Source organism: Aythya ferina (genome assembly GCF_964211825.1).
Source record: "Aythya ferina genome assembly, chromosome: 2".
Taxonomy (NCBI): domain Eukaryota; kingdom Metazoa; phylum Chordata; class Aves; order Anseriformes; family Anatidae; genus Aythya; species Aythya ferina.
In genome coordinates, this window is record NC_140297.1 from 108,548,224 (window position 1) to 108,566,182 (window position 17,959).

General features: G+C 40.1%; 1 protein-coding gene across 2 annotated transcripts in view; it reads right to left on the reverse strand.

The window, feature by feature from the left end:
- The window catches only part of ARHGAP28 (Rho GTPase activating protein 28), a 77,105-nt gene extending 59,810 nt beyond the window's left edge, over positions 1–17,295 (reverse strand). Inside the window, exons 1-3 of one of the 2 annotated variants that reach the window (XM_084508165.1) lie at positions 17,018–17,295; positions 16,663–16,926; positions 4,286–4,472 (exon numbers count right to left, since the gene is read on the reverse strand). Coding sequence is in view for 1 of the 2 variants with exons in the window: in XM_084508164.1 (XP_084364290.1) it covers positions 16,663–16,793 (131 nt within the window). In the remaining variant the exon portion in view is untranslated. The remainder of the gene's footprint in view (positions 1–4,285; positions 4,473–16,662; positions 16,927–17,017) is intronic. The other variant, XM_084508164.1, reaches the window with a different exon arrangement.
- Positions 17,296–17,959: the final 664 nt, after the last annotated feature.

Below are 17,959 nucleotides of genomic sequence, written 5' to 3' on the forward strand. Positions count from 1 at the left end.
GGGCCTATACTGCAGTTTCCACCATGGGCAACCCATGGCTTAACCCTGCTTGACAATGACTATTCAGCATAAAAATTTTTTAAAAATGGGGGTTGGGATGGGCTGGAAGGAAAATCGCAGCCAGAAGTGCTAGGGCTCAGATCTAAGAAGGATTTTTCTACAAACCAGGAAAATTAAGCAAGGGCTGGTTCCTGGGGTGCTCAGCATTCTGGCCATGATCCCATAAAGCACTTAACATTAAGCATGCACCGGAGGGTGCCATAGGAAATAGCCTGAGCACTAGAGAACCCTGCAGGATCAAGCTCCAAATGGGGACCAGACATATAGCAGATGGTATTACGTTAGCTTTGCTGTGCTAGTAAGCTCTTTGGTTTGCATTTTAATCTCTCTCTTTCTTATTTTCCCCTTCTTTGCTTTTCCCTTTTCTGTAAAGCAATCCATACATGCACTAGAAGAGAAGGGCAATGTACTGAAATTTCCATGTTGCCTTTTCACAAGCATGGAGTTAAAGCAGGAGCTTCATCAGCAGTGCTCAAACAAGGACCATCAGGGGTTTGGACACGGTGATTAAGAGAGGAAAATGCTGACTCTGCCTTCTAGTGAGTTCCCCAAGCACATGCAGTGGGTGCGTGGTGAGTGTGCCATTGTGTTTGCGAGCACCGATGCCTGAATCAGAGGTTATTCCAATGCCTTGTTTTTTTTGGGGGGTTGGGGATGGCTGAGAAGGGGCAACAAGAGGCAGCTGTCTGCATTCATAAACTGGGTTCAAAGTGAAGCACGACTGCTGCCATGTACTGCTCAGTTCTCACGCATCCATTGAGGTTGTCTGCCAGAAGGCAGTAAGAAGAAATTAAAACCCTAGATTTTTTTTTTTTTTTTTCAGACAAGCTCCTGGCTTTCCACTTCTTCCTTTCCAGCACAATGACAGCTATCTGCAGAACTTCCTCAGCTCTGTAATTTGTGCAGCGGCCAGATTTTACGTGATGTTTTTCAAACTGAGTGCTACCCAACTGGGAGCCATCCCCACTGAAGCTGGAGCCACCTTCTTGCAGGGAGGGCACCACAAGCAGCCAAGACATGCTTTATGTCTGTGCTGCTGACACTGCTGGCGCTCAAGACACAGCCATCTAGGCTCATGTCTGAGTCGGCCAGCTGCCAGGCAGGTTTGGGGTATTTCTTCTGTGCAGGCTTGCAGCCATCACTTGTGCTGGAGCTGTGCACACGTGGGCTGTACAGTGAGACTCCTGAGGAAATCTCTGTGATCATTTTAGCACTCAGGCAAGTGGAAAAGGATCTGGCAGAGGCTCCAGGGCCTTTGCTTTCATGACTGCATTAATCTTCTCCTAGCCTTGGAGAGAAATCCTAAATGAACTTCGCACATGTTCTCAAGCAGCTTTCTTTTTCCAAGATGTTTGTACAGTGGAACCTGTGCTGATAAATGATTATGCCGGTGAAACAGCTAATGTAAATCAAACATCACTTGAGGATGACATAACATAAGGATGACATAACAGCAAGGATGTCTGATGCTGTGCTGTTATTTAAGAAGTTGACAGTAACTACTATGGCCCAGAACTTTTGAGATACATGGATTATTATTATTATTATTTCCTATCTAAGAAGGTTGTGGTGGGGACAGACTGAAAGCATTAATGCCCCATTTTTTTCCATACTCAGGTATAACTCCAAAACATCACTTTCTTAGGAGTAGCTCAAGCATTCTTTTGGTCCAGGGGAAAGATTTTCAGGTGCACCTCATTGTAAGAACTTAGAGAAACAAAGTTATTGTTACTGCTGGAAAAGTTCCTGTGTGGCACCTGAACCATATGAACTGTCATGTCAAAGTTTAGAGCATAGCAAATATGATATAATTCAAAGTTATTCTGCCATGAGAGACATAAAAGCTTAGTTAAGTTACTTTTTATTTGCTCCATGTTAAGAGCAGGTCCTTGAACAGTTATAAAATCCCACAGTGGAAGTGGTAGCTTGTTAAATCATTGTGAATGGCTTGCTTGTGTTTCTGAGTCCTAACACAGTAGGAGGGAATTAAAGTCATTTGGAGGTATCTGGCCACCTGATAGCACCTGTGGCATTGGTGGGAATTTGACTTTATATATATATATATATATATAATCAAATAAATAATCAAATAAAGAATAAACTGAAACAAATCCACTTTCTATTTGTGATCTGCCTATTCCTCTAAAGTTTCCCCCAGAAAACACTAACATAATAGTGTTGTTGCCGTGATTGCAAGAGCTACGCAAACCTGTCAGCAGCTATTTTTTTTAATTTTATTTTTCCTACAATTTCTGTCTGTATGCCTGCCATTTGAGCTACATTTCTGAAGACAGACGGGGAAAGTTTTCTGGTCTCATTTTAATGCTTTGAGGCAATGATCTGGGCTGGGAGGTGGATCAGGAGGACCTCAGAGCACTGCCTGGCACGTTCCACATTCAAGCTTAGATGTCACCTGAGTCTGTCCCGCATGAGCTGCTAGACAACACAATTTATTCCCCCAGATGTTTCTCCACAACCAACTCAATACGCTAAAGAATATGAATAACATGTGAATCAGTCCTTGATAATGCTACAGGAAATGCAGAGTGAGTGTCACTAAGAACAAGTTTATGATAAAAGTCGTGTCCAATGAAAATTAAACAACTATAGCAACTCAAAGGAGCCACAGAACTGCTCTTGTTATTTATCTTGCTATTAGGGTTAAGAAAATCCCGTCCATCAAAAGGTGTTCAAAGTTCTCAGAATTAAAGCAAGTCAGAAAACATTCTATGGTATAGTTGTTAGCAGTGTATACATAAGGAATTTCCCCCCAAGATATTATCAGATCATTTTCTTCATGCAAAATAAACTAATTTCATTTTTGTTAGGCAAACATTGGATTGTAGCATGAGGTCACAGCTAACCAAGAAGCTGCTCACTTATCATAATTTGCAGGGAAACAGGACTTTCCTCTTTACATATTGTATAGGATAATAGTCAGAACTCAAATACAGTCTAATAAGTCACTTGACCTTAGTCATTTAAAGGTTTATATAAAAGAAGTATACAGACTTGATCTTTCAAAAAAAAAAAAAAATCCCCATCAAATCTGGTATATGGATTTTTTTTTTTTTTTTTTGAAATGCCTGGTTACATCTGTGTGTTTCAGTTACTTGTTTAGACTTCTGAGTAGCTGCTTTGATTTCAACCATCAGTGTTTAATATTCTAGTCACAAACTTTCTTTTCCATATAATCCAATTACAAAACTTTTCATCAGCTTTGCTTTCAACAATTGCATGATCAAATCAGTAATTTAAATAAAGCACCACACCAAAACAACATGTTAAAGTCAAGATTCATTTAAAATAAGCTTCATCTAAAGAAATTTACATGATCTTCCATCTACTTTCATCATGTTTTTAGTCTATCCATCACTTCACTGCTTGGTAATAGAAGAAGGTACTCACCAAAATCTCTTCCAATGCTGTCAAACATGTCTCCTTTTCAAAGACTGATTAGCTAAATTTTTGTTGATGATAAGACAAATGCAAGACATAAAATTTATCCTCATAACAAAAACATTAAAATGCTTATTTGTCATAAAAGTAGATTTTGATGTTTTTGTCTTAATCATATATTTCCTATTTAAATAACCACTACAGCCACTTTACATCCTTCAAGTTTAAGTTTTCTCTTGAGTACTTTTTGATTCTTTTAATGATTGGAGGATTTCTTAGTTAGGTGTCTGATTAGTTGTTGTATTATTTTATGTTATGTTATTTTAGTTTAGTTTAGTTTATCTTTACATAAGCTAAACATTCCAAAAATACAAATAGGAGGTTATAAATCTCCACTGACCTTCTTAGCCACCTAAAAATCATATTTCTATCCATTTAAATTGATGACTATGATCAGAATCAATTCAATGATTCATCCCTAGGAGATACAACATCAACTACAAAGACCAAAATGCCTTCCTCACTCTAAAAATCTACAAGACTTAGCGCCAGGCCACAAACGAGCAACTCATCCAAAGTTAGTAGCAATACAAAAAGCATAGACAATATAATCGGCAGAGGAAAAATCCCACACCTTGATACTTACAGAATTAGTAAAATCTATCCACTTCTTTCCATCTAGCAGACAGAAGGCAGTTGTGTACGAGGCAGAGGCACAAACAGTACATCCTCTGTAACCTGTCCACACAGCTATATGAAGCCTACTTAAGAGCAAACTTCTGAGCAGTTACATAATGACAAAATAACAAGAAGGAAAAACACATACATGATTTTGTGTCAGCTCTTCTGCTTTCCGCTGAACAATTCCCATGAAGACAGTAATGCAGAATATATTTTTTTTTGCTGTTAGCTTTGCCTAGTTTGAGCTTTTATAGCTGCTTGGAGATCCACATGATTGTATTTGATTTCAGCTAATCAAGCATACAAATGAACAGGAATGCAGACACACAGCACTGTAAAAAACACAGAAGGAAGTTTTTTCAAACACAATCCCTTTATTAGGCAGTGGTTCCAGTGATGCAATCAGAATAGGAAGGAAAGTCTGTGTTGTTTCATTGTTTAGTTTGGATTTGGGGGTCCAATGCTAACTTCTGATAATATTTCCATTCGTAAGTATATTTCTCTGAGGGCAATCCAAAAAAGTGTCTATGATGAATCTAAGAGGAAAAAAACTATTGAACTTGCTAACATTTTCCATCATGAATGACAATTACAGAATTGTCCCACTTTATTATCCTTTTTTTCTGTGTAGTTCAGCAGCTTTTGGCTGAAGTTTATTGTTTTTTATCAAAGTCCTATATATGCACAAAGTGGATTCGATAGAAATGTAATTATAGAGAACTTCAATAACTGATTCATCCCTGTGAGGACTTTAAGAGTTTTTAAATTAGGGGAGAGTGGAATGAATAGCATCAATGACCAAAAAGAAGCACTGCAGGATGTATCAATGATATAGAGTTGGTTGCAGAGTATCGACACAACACATTTATATCTTTTGAGACAAGCTCAAAGCCTACTGCAGCCAAGAAGAGTTTTGAATCTGACCTTAAATGTTGTGAGATGTCAACTACATTAGTAATACACAGATTCAACTCTCTGTAACCTCCACAGTTCAACAGTTAAAACAAACATGTCCTCTCTACAGGCAAGACTTATCTGATCGGCTGATCACACCGTGTAATTCTAAACAGGATTTTCCAGGTGGCATGTACAGAGTACTGTATCATCTCTCTGGCTTTAGGTAGCATGGTTTAAAAGTTGGAAAGGCCAATGGTGGCAGAAATGTTAGCTTAAGCAAACAGGATTTTTCTTTATGTCTCTGAAACATAAAATGCACAGCAGCAGTTTTGCAAAGTGAGCAAATTCTTTTCCTCACATGTAAAATTGATATTGAGGATTAGGAAGATTCCTCCCCTCCTGTAGGAATATGTCACTCCTCTCAGCATATGTAAGTTGTGTTGTTCATTGTTTATCCTTGAGACTTACTCATTGCTTTCCAATTATCTTCAGAGAATGCTAAATTTGGTATGTCGTAACTACATTATAGGGCATTACGCATCTTATGGATCATCAACAACGATGGAAAAGTGGTATAAAGTTACAATTTAAACTAAATGTAGATCACAGAAAAGCACAGAAAAATACCCACTGAGCTTATTATCTTTAGCTATTCCAGTTTCTTAAGTATATTGACGTCAGAGAATGTTGTAAGACCCTGTGAAGGTGGCCAAAGCCGTAAATATATATTTTGTGTAAAGATATCAAAACTCTTTCCACCATCTATTATCCTCCTGGCTGTTTCTGGTACCTGATACAAACTGCTTTAATTAACTTCAAAGATGAATCCAATAATAAGTTTAAATGTATTAAAAGTCTTCAAAGACTGCCTGTTAAATTTTTCTGCAACATCCAGTGTAGTTGTAGGATGTGTCTCTCTGCGGACTTTTGGGTAGCCCCATAAACATGTATCATTTCTGTGTTTGGTTTATTTCTACTAAAACAGTTGCAGAGCCTGAGGTCCCCTTTGGGTTGGATAAAATGTAAAATCTATCCTAGTGATGGAAACTCATCACCAATACTCTCAAAGGAGGTAACTTAATCTAGCTGTCCACTTCACTGATATAATTAGGAATGCACTTTGTCAGCCTTTGAGGGTTTAACTACAGCTGGCTGGGTTCGATGCAGTCTCTGAAACCAATCTGTTCTTAGTAACACCATCGCCTTCACAGAATTACAGACATAGTTTCAGCATTTATACCCACCTAACTGCTGAATGATGTTTTTCCACCCACTTAGGCAGTGGTCAATGCCTGTTTTAGCAAAGCTGCAGCCTTGGGTCAGTGCCATGGATTGAATCAGGAACCAAAGGCTAAACTGGTATTTAAAGAATAAAGGTTATGAACCTTATTTACAGTGTTTGAATATGGCTCAATTCAGCCTGTGAATATCATCATATTCCCGATCCAGCAGATGAGATTTAATTAGAAAAGAGATTCTAATGGATAGTCAGATGCTGACTGGCCTATCTTTTGTTTAAGAAATAAAAGATAATTAATGCCTTGTTCTCTAGGAGAATCAAAGCTCTACTTTTTACACAGGTTAGCTAAACTTGGGGAAAGAAATTTAACCTAATACAATTTTTAAATCTTTGAATTTATTCACCAGGACTATTTCTGGCTTCCTGCTATACCCTCGACTCTTCTGCTAGAGTCTGCACAGATTCAGATGATGAATTTTGGGTACCTTTACAGTATTGTCAATAAACTTTGCTAGCTGGATATCACAAGCACCACTCCTTTTTCTTGTGTTTTGCTCTGCTAGGAATCCAACTTGCATAAATGAATGAGATATTCTGTTATGGTTCAAGCAAGTTAGATAAAGTTTCTCCTCCAGCCTGAAAAATATTTGAGAAAAATGCAGCACAGCTTTTCACCTATTTACTTTAAGCATCTAGCCCTGAAAATAGCCAGCCTAACCTATTAATCAGCAGACTAGCCTGTTCAGAAAAACATACCCTTTTTTTCTTATCAGTCCTGAAGCATTAGTCTAAACACTTTGAATTCCAGCCTCCAATGCTGTGCCAGCAGGCTGGACACAGAAGGGTCAGAAACTGTATAGCTGTGGCAGTGCAGAGCTGCAACTATGCACTGCTTGGGCAAAATGCTGTGGTAACACAGCTATACAGCCCCTGGACACTGGCAAAGAGGGGTTGGATTTGTTTTCAGACACCTCCCCAAAAATATTCTGAATTCCTATGGTGTAATCCTTCTGTGGTAATTCATTAAGTCTATGGATTTATTACCTCACTACTAAACCTTGTGTTGTCAGACAAAATTTTGATTTTTTTTTTCAGTACTTGATTTTTTCCTTTCTGCCTGTAATAAAGATTTTCACCAAGTATCAAAATGTAGGCCTCACGTCTGTGCCTGACATACTTTGCATACACAAATTTCAGTGTCCCGTGTCTGACAGTATCCAAAAAAGGACAATGAATTAAATAAAACACAATATGCCTCCTTCTTGCTTCAGTAAGTCTCCATGTAAGTAGTTTAACCCTGAAAAGTAAAATCTACTGTATCTTCTAGAATTCCTGATAGCACTAACACTTTTAATTATAGGGATTCTCATTCTTACCTATATGAATATTATACCCCATGTTTGAATCCGGAAAGAGAAAATGGACCTCCAAGGATATCCTATGACAATAAGCTCCCTGTATGAATGGGTGATTAGTTGCAACTACAGTGACTTGTTGCTGCATGGCACATACCATAACTAACTCCAGATTTACTTGTTCTCAGTATAGACTGAGGCAAGCTGGTTTGGTTTCCATGGTCTTGTTGCATTTCTGAGAGTGGCACAGTTAACATCATTCCTGGCTTAGCTAAGTTTTATAAAAAAAAAAAAAAGAAAGAAAAAAAAAATCTAACTAAAAAAAGCCATCAAAGCTGGTGCTTATTAAGGTTGCAATGTATCTTGACCACAAAAAACAGCTGCAGAGTCAATGTCCTTCCCAAAAATCTGTGGTGTGCTTCCTAAATACAGAACATGGAGGTTCTGGATGATGAAGAAGGCTTTTCAGAAAGAGACATAGTAGTTTCATTTGTTTTGTTTATTTTTAATTGCAACTCTTTGTCAGAGGCAACAGATGGCTTGAAGAACTATGCTTCAAGAAGACTCAAGTTAATTTTTGACTTGTGGGCATGTAGTTCTAATGCGTGCCATATGTTTTGTGAATTGCCAGTGACACATGGGTAGTATTAAGCTTCACGCTTCTTCTATAGACTAGTGCATACTGTACACACACACATAGAGAAATAAATTAATACTTCCAGAAACCTAACATTTTCTGTAATGTTCTCCTTAAAATTTCATAATTTATTGCTTTTGCTAATTGAAAGAGAGGAGGGAAGCAAGCAAGCAAGGAAAACAGCAGTCAAGGATCACTGCAGGTTATTGAGGATTATGGGGAAATGAATTCTCTTAGCAGAAGACGCAAGAAGGACCTTACAGAAGGTGGGCACAGTAATTCGAGCAGGACACTAAAGACCTTCACATATTTAAAAGACCCCCCTCCTGCACTTGGCCAGCTGTGCTTCCTTCCTTCTGCCCACTCTCTCTCCAAAAGGGAACACTTTCAATGTGAAATCCTGCTGCTGTCTGAGGACAAAGACTTCCCTTGTCTCTGTTCATCAGGATAAGCTTGCTCTTTCCTTTCGCTTCCTTGCACATGCATGATCTGGGCACCATCTGGCCTAGAAATGGCCAAGGACAGCCAAGCCTGCAAAACATCTTCAGAGAATGCCCTAGGCTTCTCCGCTTCATGTTTCACCTGTAACCACAGCACAGATTTTACATTTATCTTCATTACATCCAGACCTATGTTTAGAAGTTTAGTTTTCACTGTATTTCAGTAGCAGAGGGAATCACCGCAAAAGGAAGACAGGCCTAGGCACCATTATGTTTTACTAACTTAACACTTCATACTGATGTCTTATTCAGCAAGAATACTATTAAACAGGAGGTCAGCCTGAGCTGAGAGAAGAGATGGCATAATCAGATCACTCATTGCCTGTAAGCAAAATTATTGACAATAAATGTGAGTTCTGATGGCTTGATCCAATTTCCACTGAATTCAAAGGTAAAACTTCCATTATCTGCACATCTCCTAAGTACACATTAACTCAGTCTATGTGTATGAGCAAGGCTTATATCCCAAATTATGTTTCACTGACGGATTTATTGTTGACATTTTATTAGAGGAGAATATATTAAAAAAAAAATAAAAAATATTTAATGTTAGATTGAATGTTACAACTATTCAGATATTGTTCTCAAACTAAGGCTAACCTTAAAATGATCTGACTTTCACACTTTTAAATTCCCACTTGACTGTGAGGTATGATCATCACTGAGACAGAAAATAAGCCTAGATGATATTTTGTTCTAAGCTTTTATTAGCCAGAGGAAGAGAAACTGAAGGGGAGGAGGCCATCCATTGCCTCCCCTGCAATTTGTATAGACTAATCCAGAGCCTGGCTAACTGCAGACTCATTGATGTGGAGCAGTTATCAAGAAACATAGCACTTACTGAGACAAATTCAGGCCTTGTATAAAGTTAGTTCCTCCCTAAGTTAGTTAGATCTGTCCATTGTGAAGCCAGTATCTTTCTGATCAGCTGTAGCAAAATGTGAGACCTTACAGGTGTTAGAGATTCTTCCATCTCCAGCAGCAACCTGTGAGAGTTGTCCTGAGGTTTGGCCTACAGATGTTTAAAACATAGTTCCCCAATGAGCTTGCCTCTTGCTTTACTCATCTTTCAGCTGATAAATGATGTCAACCCAGCTGGACTTCTACATCTGATACAATTAATCAATACATATTTCCTTCTGTATTTCTGCACTGCTAGGATTCTCCTCTACCCTTCATGAAAAGACTTATGGTCATTATTTTGCTCATGACATGCTCAAAGCAACTCCTACAGTAGTCCTCAGGTGGAAATGCAATAACGACAACACTTGGTAGCAGTCTTCTTTCCCTCCTTTGTTCAGCTTTTTTTCTGTTTAAACCTCCAGCATATGTCCATCCTACACTTCACACATCTGAAAATCCTCCAGGCTCACAGTAGCTGAATATTACACATAGCATCCTAAATAAGAAAACATAGCCGCCTTCAAACGAACAACCTGATAATAAGCTCTCTGCTCCAATGTTTGTTCCGCTCTCTTTCCTCAGAGACCAGAGGCTCTGGCAGTGTCTGGAAAGTTAACAAATACAAACAGGGGAGGAAAAACATGAACTGAGGGATCCCTCACAGAGCATCAGTCTTTCCCTTGCATTAATTACAAGGGATGCCAACTCAAGCACTTCTGCTGACCTCATCTAAAACAGTCCTTAACAAGCAGGGGCTCATTTTCAAACAACCTTTTAAACCATTTCAGCTTTTGACTTCCAAAGCAACACCTCAAATATCATTTGGAACCCCCTTGCCACATGTCTCTGGTGGGACTTGGGGGTTGACTCTAAATGGCTCCACCACACAATGTCCTTCTTGTAGAGGTTTATTTTCTCATTCCTTTTATTTACACAAAAGAGGAGAATCAGGTCCTTCTGCTTTCCTTTGTTACCCTTGTACCTTCAGTCCCTTGTTTTCTTTTTTTGCCTCTCCCTTCAGAGTCCCTGTTACGCACAGCAGGACTCGGAGGACCATGATGGGGACTATTGCTACAGAGAGAGAAAGAAGGAGGCTGGCAAAAGGGCCAACAACCTGGGAAGGATGCTTTAGTTGTCAGCCTGGGTCACTGGCTCTTCTGGTTCCCCTCTTGTTCTTTTAAAACACCCAACATGATGGCATCTGAAGGCTGCACATGGTCCCACCCTGATGGCAGATGTGCTGCCTGCCAGCCAGAGCAAAGCACTGCTTAGGGCCAAGTGGCTGCTAGTACTGTGGTTAGCCAAAATCCAGGACATTAACTTGATCCTTTGCTATGGATACTCAGCACTATGTCAGGATGTGATTCTATATTTGTATGGTGCTAACCAGATGCTTTTCAGATACTGTCCAACCTAGGACTTTTACCAGTATTCCATAATTGTGTCTTGCAGTCCCCACTACTGCACATTTTCCACTCATTTACACTGAATTATTTTGATCTTCTGTGCAAAAATAACACTTCACAGTTCTGGACTCCTAGCTGTTTGCTATGCCAGTGCTGTCAGTGTGCCAGATGCAATCTGAAGGTGTCTGTGTAGGGCATGTAGGGCTTTCAGGTCTTATGTTTTTTGCAGGCAGTTCCAGTCCTCATGTAATCAGAGATAAGTGACTTAGTTAAAAATGAATGGGGCAGCTGGCTAAATGCTCAACTAAACAAAATGATCAAAGGGACAGTGCCAGATGTTTTCCATCAACTCTGCATATGGAGGTACCAGGGAGAGCAGCAGGAGCACCAAACTAAAAAGAAACCAGAGAAGCCAACTCTAGTTTCAACCATAACATGAGGAACTGGCTATAAATATTACATTCCGCAGTGAGGCTCCCAGAGGACATTCTGTAGGTATTTCTAAAACCTACAGGAAAAGCGTGTCTACTATTGTCTGACTTATTTATATGCATCCTCTCACTAAATGCTGTATTAAGAATCATAATTCCTAGCATCTATAAAAAACATACTTTTAAAACCATATTTTGGGAAGCTGGTGGAAATTATAAAAAGTATTAATTTTTCCACAAAACATACTTCTTGCCCAGTCTGTGCCAGTACAGTATTTTCCTAGACTACTGTTTCATGGAGTTTTCTTTTACCACTTTTAGTACATTTTAAAATTTTAATTTCGTCGTTTTGAGTCCAAGTTACTGCAAGAGGCTCAAGCCATTGCAAGATTTACTGTGGAAAAGGAGCCAGCTCTTTATTTTTGTCTTCTGGGGAAGTTTATGGTAGAGCGAGATAAACATCCAACATAGTTAAGGTTGTTTATCCTGCATCACTTAGAAGACATTCTTGACATCACTTGTATACAGCTGAGCAGGGGAGCTGCTCAATCAGCCTGACAGAAATTAAACCCAGATCACCCAGCCTCAGGGCATACAGACCTTACTTCACTGTGACAAAATCTGCTTCTGTTAGGATAAAACCTGAACTGCCCATGCAGTTCCTCTTGTCACAAGCTAAGTTTTGGTGCATAAGGGCTTTTCCTCTAGTTTTACTCCTTCCAGATACAACTGTCATTATTTCAGGACATTTTACCTCACCCTAACATATCTCTGTAGTATCTTGGGGCAAGCAAGAGGGGATGAATATTGCACAAAGATCTTCTGTTGTGCTTGTCTGGTGCAATGATTTTACTACTGGCCCCAAGTCCAAGATTTGCAGAGCAGGGACCCTTGAAGTTGTCAACAGGTAATTCAAGGTGACATAAAAGTTTCAGAACTTTTTCCTGTTCTTATTTGAGTCTACAGTTTAGAGATGCCTGCCTGAAAGTCCCCTCCTGACGTCAGGAGGAGGCAGACGTGCTGAACATGTAGAGATTGGACAGCCTGAAACAACTGGAAATGACTGACTTTCTCTTGACTAGGAGAGAAGCTATGAAAGGAGTCCTGACTGCATTGCTCAGTGGTGCTGAAATCCATTTTATCCTTTGTAGCATGTGCATAGGTTTGGTGCATGATTATTCATCATGAGGATGTGTGCTTTATATCTGCTCTAACCCATTGTGCAGGAACAAAGCCTGTTAATGTGCCTTTTCTGTCCCCTGATTCTGATGTCATGCTCATACAAGCTTAAGCCACACATTGCAATGGAAATATTTGTGAATTTCAGTGCAGGATGAGTTCTTTGCTGGTAGATATGCCAGTAACAAATGGGCTGAGGAACTCACTAACTCTCATACTTGAGTCAAGGAAAGCTTGAGCATGACTCACCCAGGAATGCTTTGTACTCTCCTAATTGCATAATTACCTTAGAGAGCTCACTGGCCATTTGGTAGAGAGGTCATTCCTGTTTCCTCTGAGCACAGGAATAACTCCTCCTCACTTCTCACTTCTACCAAGCAGGATAAAAAAGAGATGTGATGAATGGCTGTGGCACCACTTTTCCTGTATATAATCTAGGAACAGTATTTGTGCACAGCTGTAAAGTCTTTCATTCTCTGAAGTTGGGATGGAAAAGGTGACCAGTGCTAAACGCAAATAAACACTTTCACCTTTGCATTGGGCTGGTGTCTGTAATGAAAGGGGTAGTGTGATATTCTGAGGTGTTTGGTACTGGTACTTGTGTTATCTGAATTCTAATAAAGGGGATTAAAAACAAGTGAGTGTCACAAATGCAGAAGCCTTCCCCACTGTCCTTATATGCTGCAGAATTAGACTAACTGCTAATAGTGAAAGAAAACAGAGACCCTGCCAATATCTAGTTCTCAAAGGCAATGAATTACAAAAAGATATGAATAATATGAATGCTGTAAACAATTGCAATCATGTAACATGGATGACAAGGATAGTGAAGAGGCCTAAATGTCACATGAGAAAAATGAACTTGATAGTTGCATTAACAAAATTAGAGGAAGATGAGAGGATGGACAATTCCCCTGCACCTCTAACAATGTCAGCAGTACAGTTTTCAGAGCTCACCCCATTTGTGAAACTGGTGAAGTTAAGTCTGGGGGTGGAAAAGTAGGATAATGATAGAAATGAATGATACAGACCCCTGAAGAGGAGATATTTAAATACAGCTATCTTTAGTCCCCTTGACACTCTTGTTCTGGAGAATGGATGGAATTAGTGGCCTCTCTTCTTAACACTTTTATTAATAGTACAAAACAGTAAATTTAGAAGATAGAATTCTCTCCCTTTGCAGACCAGTGATGGTATCACTGTGTAGTCAAATTTTCATTCCACTCTCCCATTTGTTACACATAAGAATTTACTATCCTTCTTTGCACAGTGGTGTATCTTCCACTCAAAGTAACTAAAGCACATCTTGTCCTGATCTCCGTACCGTCCACCACCAATATCACCTAAGCTATAACTTGGCAGACACTCATTTATTAGGTTTACAAATGAAAATACTTATGGCTGCTATATTTTGTGTTGATGCTAATGCTGCACAGGTATGCTTTAGACATGCACACAGGATGTCCACTTGATTGGCCCTTCAAGAATTGTAGATGAATTTGAAGCTAAGTGGTCTGATGCATCTAAGTTACTTTATTAGTGTAAACTTTTGTGTCCGTGAACTTCTCAGCTGCATACCTGGGTTGACAAGAATAAATATGTTTGCTGATTTATTCTGAGGTTCATGGTACCTAAATGTTTCCTCCTCTTTTTATTTATTTATTTATTTATTTTTTAATCAGGGCCTCCTTAAATAGTGGGAAGCAGAGCCGTTTAATGCCAACAGAGGCTGCATTAGCTTCCCCTTTCTGTGAGAAACCTCCGCTTAGAAGGTTCCCAAAGTGAAAGTGTAAGAGAAAACATAGCTAGGAGAGACTCACATCCAAGTCTGGCAAGTGGAGTTGTTCTTCTGATATGAATGGAGCATCACTCCAAAGCTAGAGACATATTTTGGGGAGATGAAAGAAAATAAAAGATCTTGATTGCTAATCTGAGAGAGAACTGACCAGTAGTCTATCAGATCAAAGGCTAAAATCCAAGACTGATTCAGTTCATACAGATACATATCTGAAATATGGACTTTGTTAGAGCTACATTTAAATAAAGCCAACAGAATTTAGGGGAAAGTCACGCTCTGGGTTCTAGTTGTTTTTTGTTATTAAATGAAAAATAGACAACATTTCTGTTTGTTGCATGCTTTTTCAAATCATTCTGCTAGAGTTAAGGAACTGACATGCTGTAGTGCGGGCGGCTTCTCTGGGATCAAGGAACACCAGACAGAGGTTATAGTAAAGCCGCTTGCATTAGGATGGCGGCAGAGGAAACTATATAGAAAATGCAGTCCAGGAAACAGTTCTTAGAAGATGGAGTAGGGATTAAGTAAGAGCCTATTTTACTATTTGCTAAAAAGCTCAGTACATTTGCCTTCATGGACTCTGCATTCCAGAGGACTGCATGCTGGGTTAATAAAATCCCTCTCCTGAACAGCCTTTGGAAACTCAGATGGTCACTGACTGCCTATATGGCAGAATTTGGCTATTGCTATTAGACAGCTGCAGGAAGTTGAAGACAAGAAAGGGGAGACAGCACCAAAACCTTCTGGACACACAGATATACTGAGACCATACAGAGAGACACATGGTTTTGCCTCATGGCAGGAGCTTCCAAAATATGTTTCTCATCAAAATGCCAGGATCCTCTTTTTTTTTTTTTTTTTTTTTTTTTTTTTTTTTAAGTAACTGCAATTTGCACTTCTCTTTTTCTTAGGTGATGTGTATGTGATTTAAACCCTCAGACATTCTGGCCTTAAGTTTCAAGAGCATTTTAAAACAATGAGCACACCTACCAGCAACACAGAAAAACACCACATTTCCGTTGCTCAGGCTGAAAGGGAGGCTCAGTTTAGCATTCTTCCTTGGGGAAGAAATGACATGTTCCCCACTAACTCAATGCCAAACCACTGCTCTCTGATTTGAGTAACAAATGCCATTCCAACTGCGTCTAAAAGCCCAGGCTCTGTTTCTTTTCTTAACATGAAATTGTGTATTTTGGTGCTGCTCTCAAACAACAGTTTAACAGAACAAAGAAGTTATCTTTATGAGACAGCCAGGGAAATACACAAAGAACAGGAAGATGCAGCTAACCTAAATAATGACAATGAAAATAAAATAACCATCAGGCTATAAATAAACAATATGAAGTAAATATCATTATTTGTATTAACAGGAGACACAGACTTAATTCCTGTGGACAATTTTATCTACTGTTTCCTCAGACTTCAGTTTTGGTTTCTTTCGGTCAAGCCGCAGAAAAATGTTTTCTACTTTGTTCAACTTTTAACAGTATGAACTTCCACACTACTTTTGCTGGAGAAAACTGCACAGAACAGACACTTATGTTTAGGAGAAAGGTCAGATTTTTCTAAAACAATGAAATTGCCCAACCGTGCAAAATTTTGAACTGCGCAAATGCATGCATTCATACAGAGCAGGGAAGTAAACATACACACCATTGCATTAATTAAGACAATACTTAGTTTCCTGCAACACAAAGGAATTTTCTTATTTAGACTAGTTCTCTGACGATGTGGGCTCCCATTGTGTGTGGGGGTGTGCAAAGCAGCAACTGCAGTTCCACAAAAAGGCAAGGGCTGGACCTGACCCAGTGGGTGAGTGGGGAAGGAATCAAATAATCACCTATTCCAAAGCCAGGATCAGTTTTCTGGGAGCCAGCCTCAGTCACTCCAGCTCTCTGGCTTCCCTAAAGGACCTGAGCAGAAGCCTGGCGCACATGTCGTGTGCCTGGGGATTGTGTTGTTGGGATTCCCGGGCGGGAAACAGGCTCAATCTGTCATTTACACAGTTTAAAACAGGCACTTGAATGTTCCACTCCCAGCAGCACCAGGCTGAATCACTTTCCTGGCTGGAGGCAAGAAACGTGTGAGAGCACAGTGCTTACCAAGTGGCCGAGCCACCGGTCGGCCTCGAAGCGCACAACCCAACCCGCACACAACAGCCCCGACCCTTCGTCTTTACCTGCTGCTGGGTGAGCGACTGGAGGGGACATCCTGCACGAAGCTCTGCTCCATGCCGGGGATCCTGGCGGGGCTGTGGGGGTGGTAGGCTGTCAGAACCACGCTGCCCGAGTCCTTCATCTCCATGGTCATAGGCACATGTCGGTGAGAAAGGCGGCCGGTGAGGGCTCCTGTCACGCAAGCGAGCACGCGGCCTGACCCGCAGCCGCCTCTCAGCACCGTTTGCTGTCAGGAGAGCAGCGTAGCTCCGGCACAGCGCGTCTCCCTGTCAGGAAAGCTGAATTAGCATATATTCAAAAACACCGCCCACAAAACAACCCATGGGGAAGTTACTACGTTCCTAGGAAACTAGAAACCTGAGATAATCCTACAGGGCACTGCGCGGCCGCAGGGAAAACTTCTCGCTTTGTTTCTTTTTGTTTCTGTTTAAGAACCCATTTCTTGATACGCCTCGTGCTCCCAAAATAGGCACAGCAAAGTGAAGCTATTTGCCAGAGAAGCAGCAGAGTGAGTGGTGAGAGCTACTCAAACATAAAACGTGGTTTGGCAGTGCAGGGACTGACATTTAAACTGCTTACACGAGAGACTTGAGAGCAAAGTAGGCTGTGCTCTGTTTAAATAATCAAGGAACAGTAACCTTGATTTCCTATACGCCAGATCATTCCTGTGGTAGGGGACTTTACTGGCTTTCTGTTGAACTCCAGTGAAACTTTCATTTTGCATGATACTTCTGTGCAAGTAATTAGAAGGGCACCAGGAAATGAGAGAATCCGTTTTACAAGTTTGTGTTCAGCTGGAGCAAGTCCATAAATAAATATACTCCGAGATGCTCAGTGCTTTTTCAGGCTTACTTGTGATCTTTTGAAATGATAATGAAATGTTTTTCCTCAAGAGGAAATAAACAAACAAAAAGATCAGGGTGCAATTTAGGAATTAACACCCAGAGAAAACTGTGTAGATAAAACAATAAAACTTACACAGCCCTTTCTTTTCCCCTCCCACTTCTTTAGTTTTTGTTGTTGTTGTTGTTAATAAGTGTTTCTGTCTGTTCCTGAAAACTATTGTCCCACTTACAAAGCCATGGGAAGGATGCCCCTAATTTTAATCTACAACTGTAAAGTGCTGCTTTAATGCCACAGGTCTCCAAGTGCCTTGTGGGCACGAGGGTAAGACAGCAGCGCCTGTGCATCTTCCCCACAGCTGCTAATGGCATTCCCAGCACCGGTACAGTGCAAAATGCTGGCTAGGGTCCTCTTTCACATCCCCCTTTTTTAAGGTGCTCTCACCAGCATTGCTGA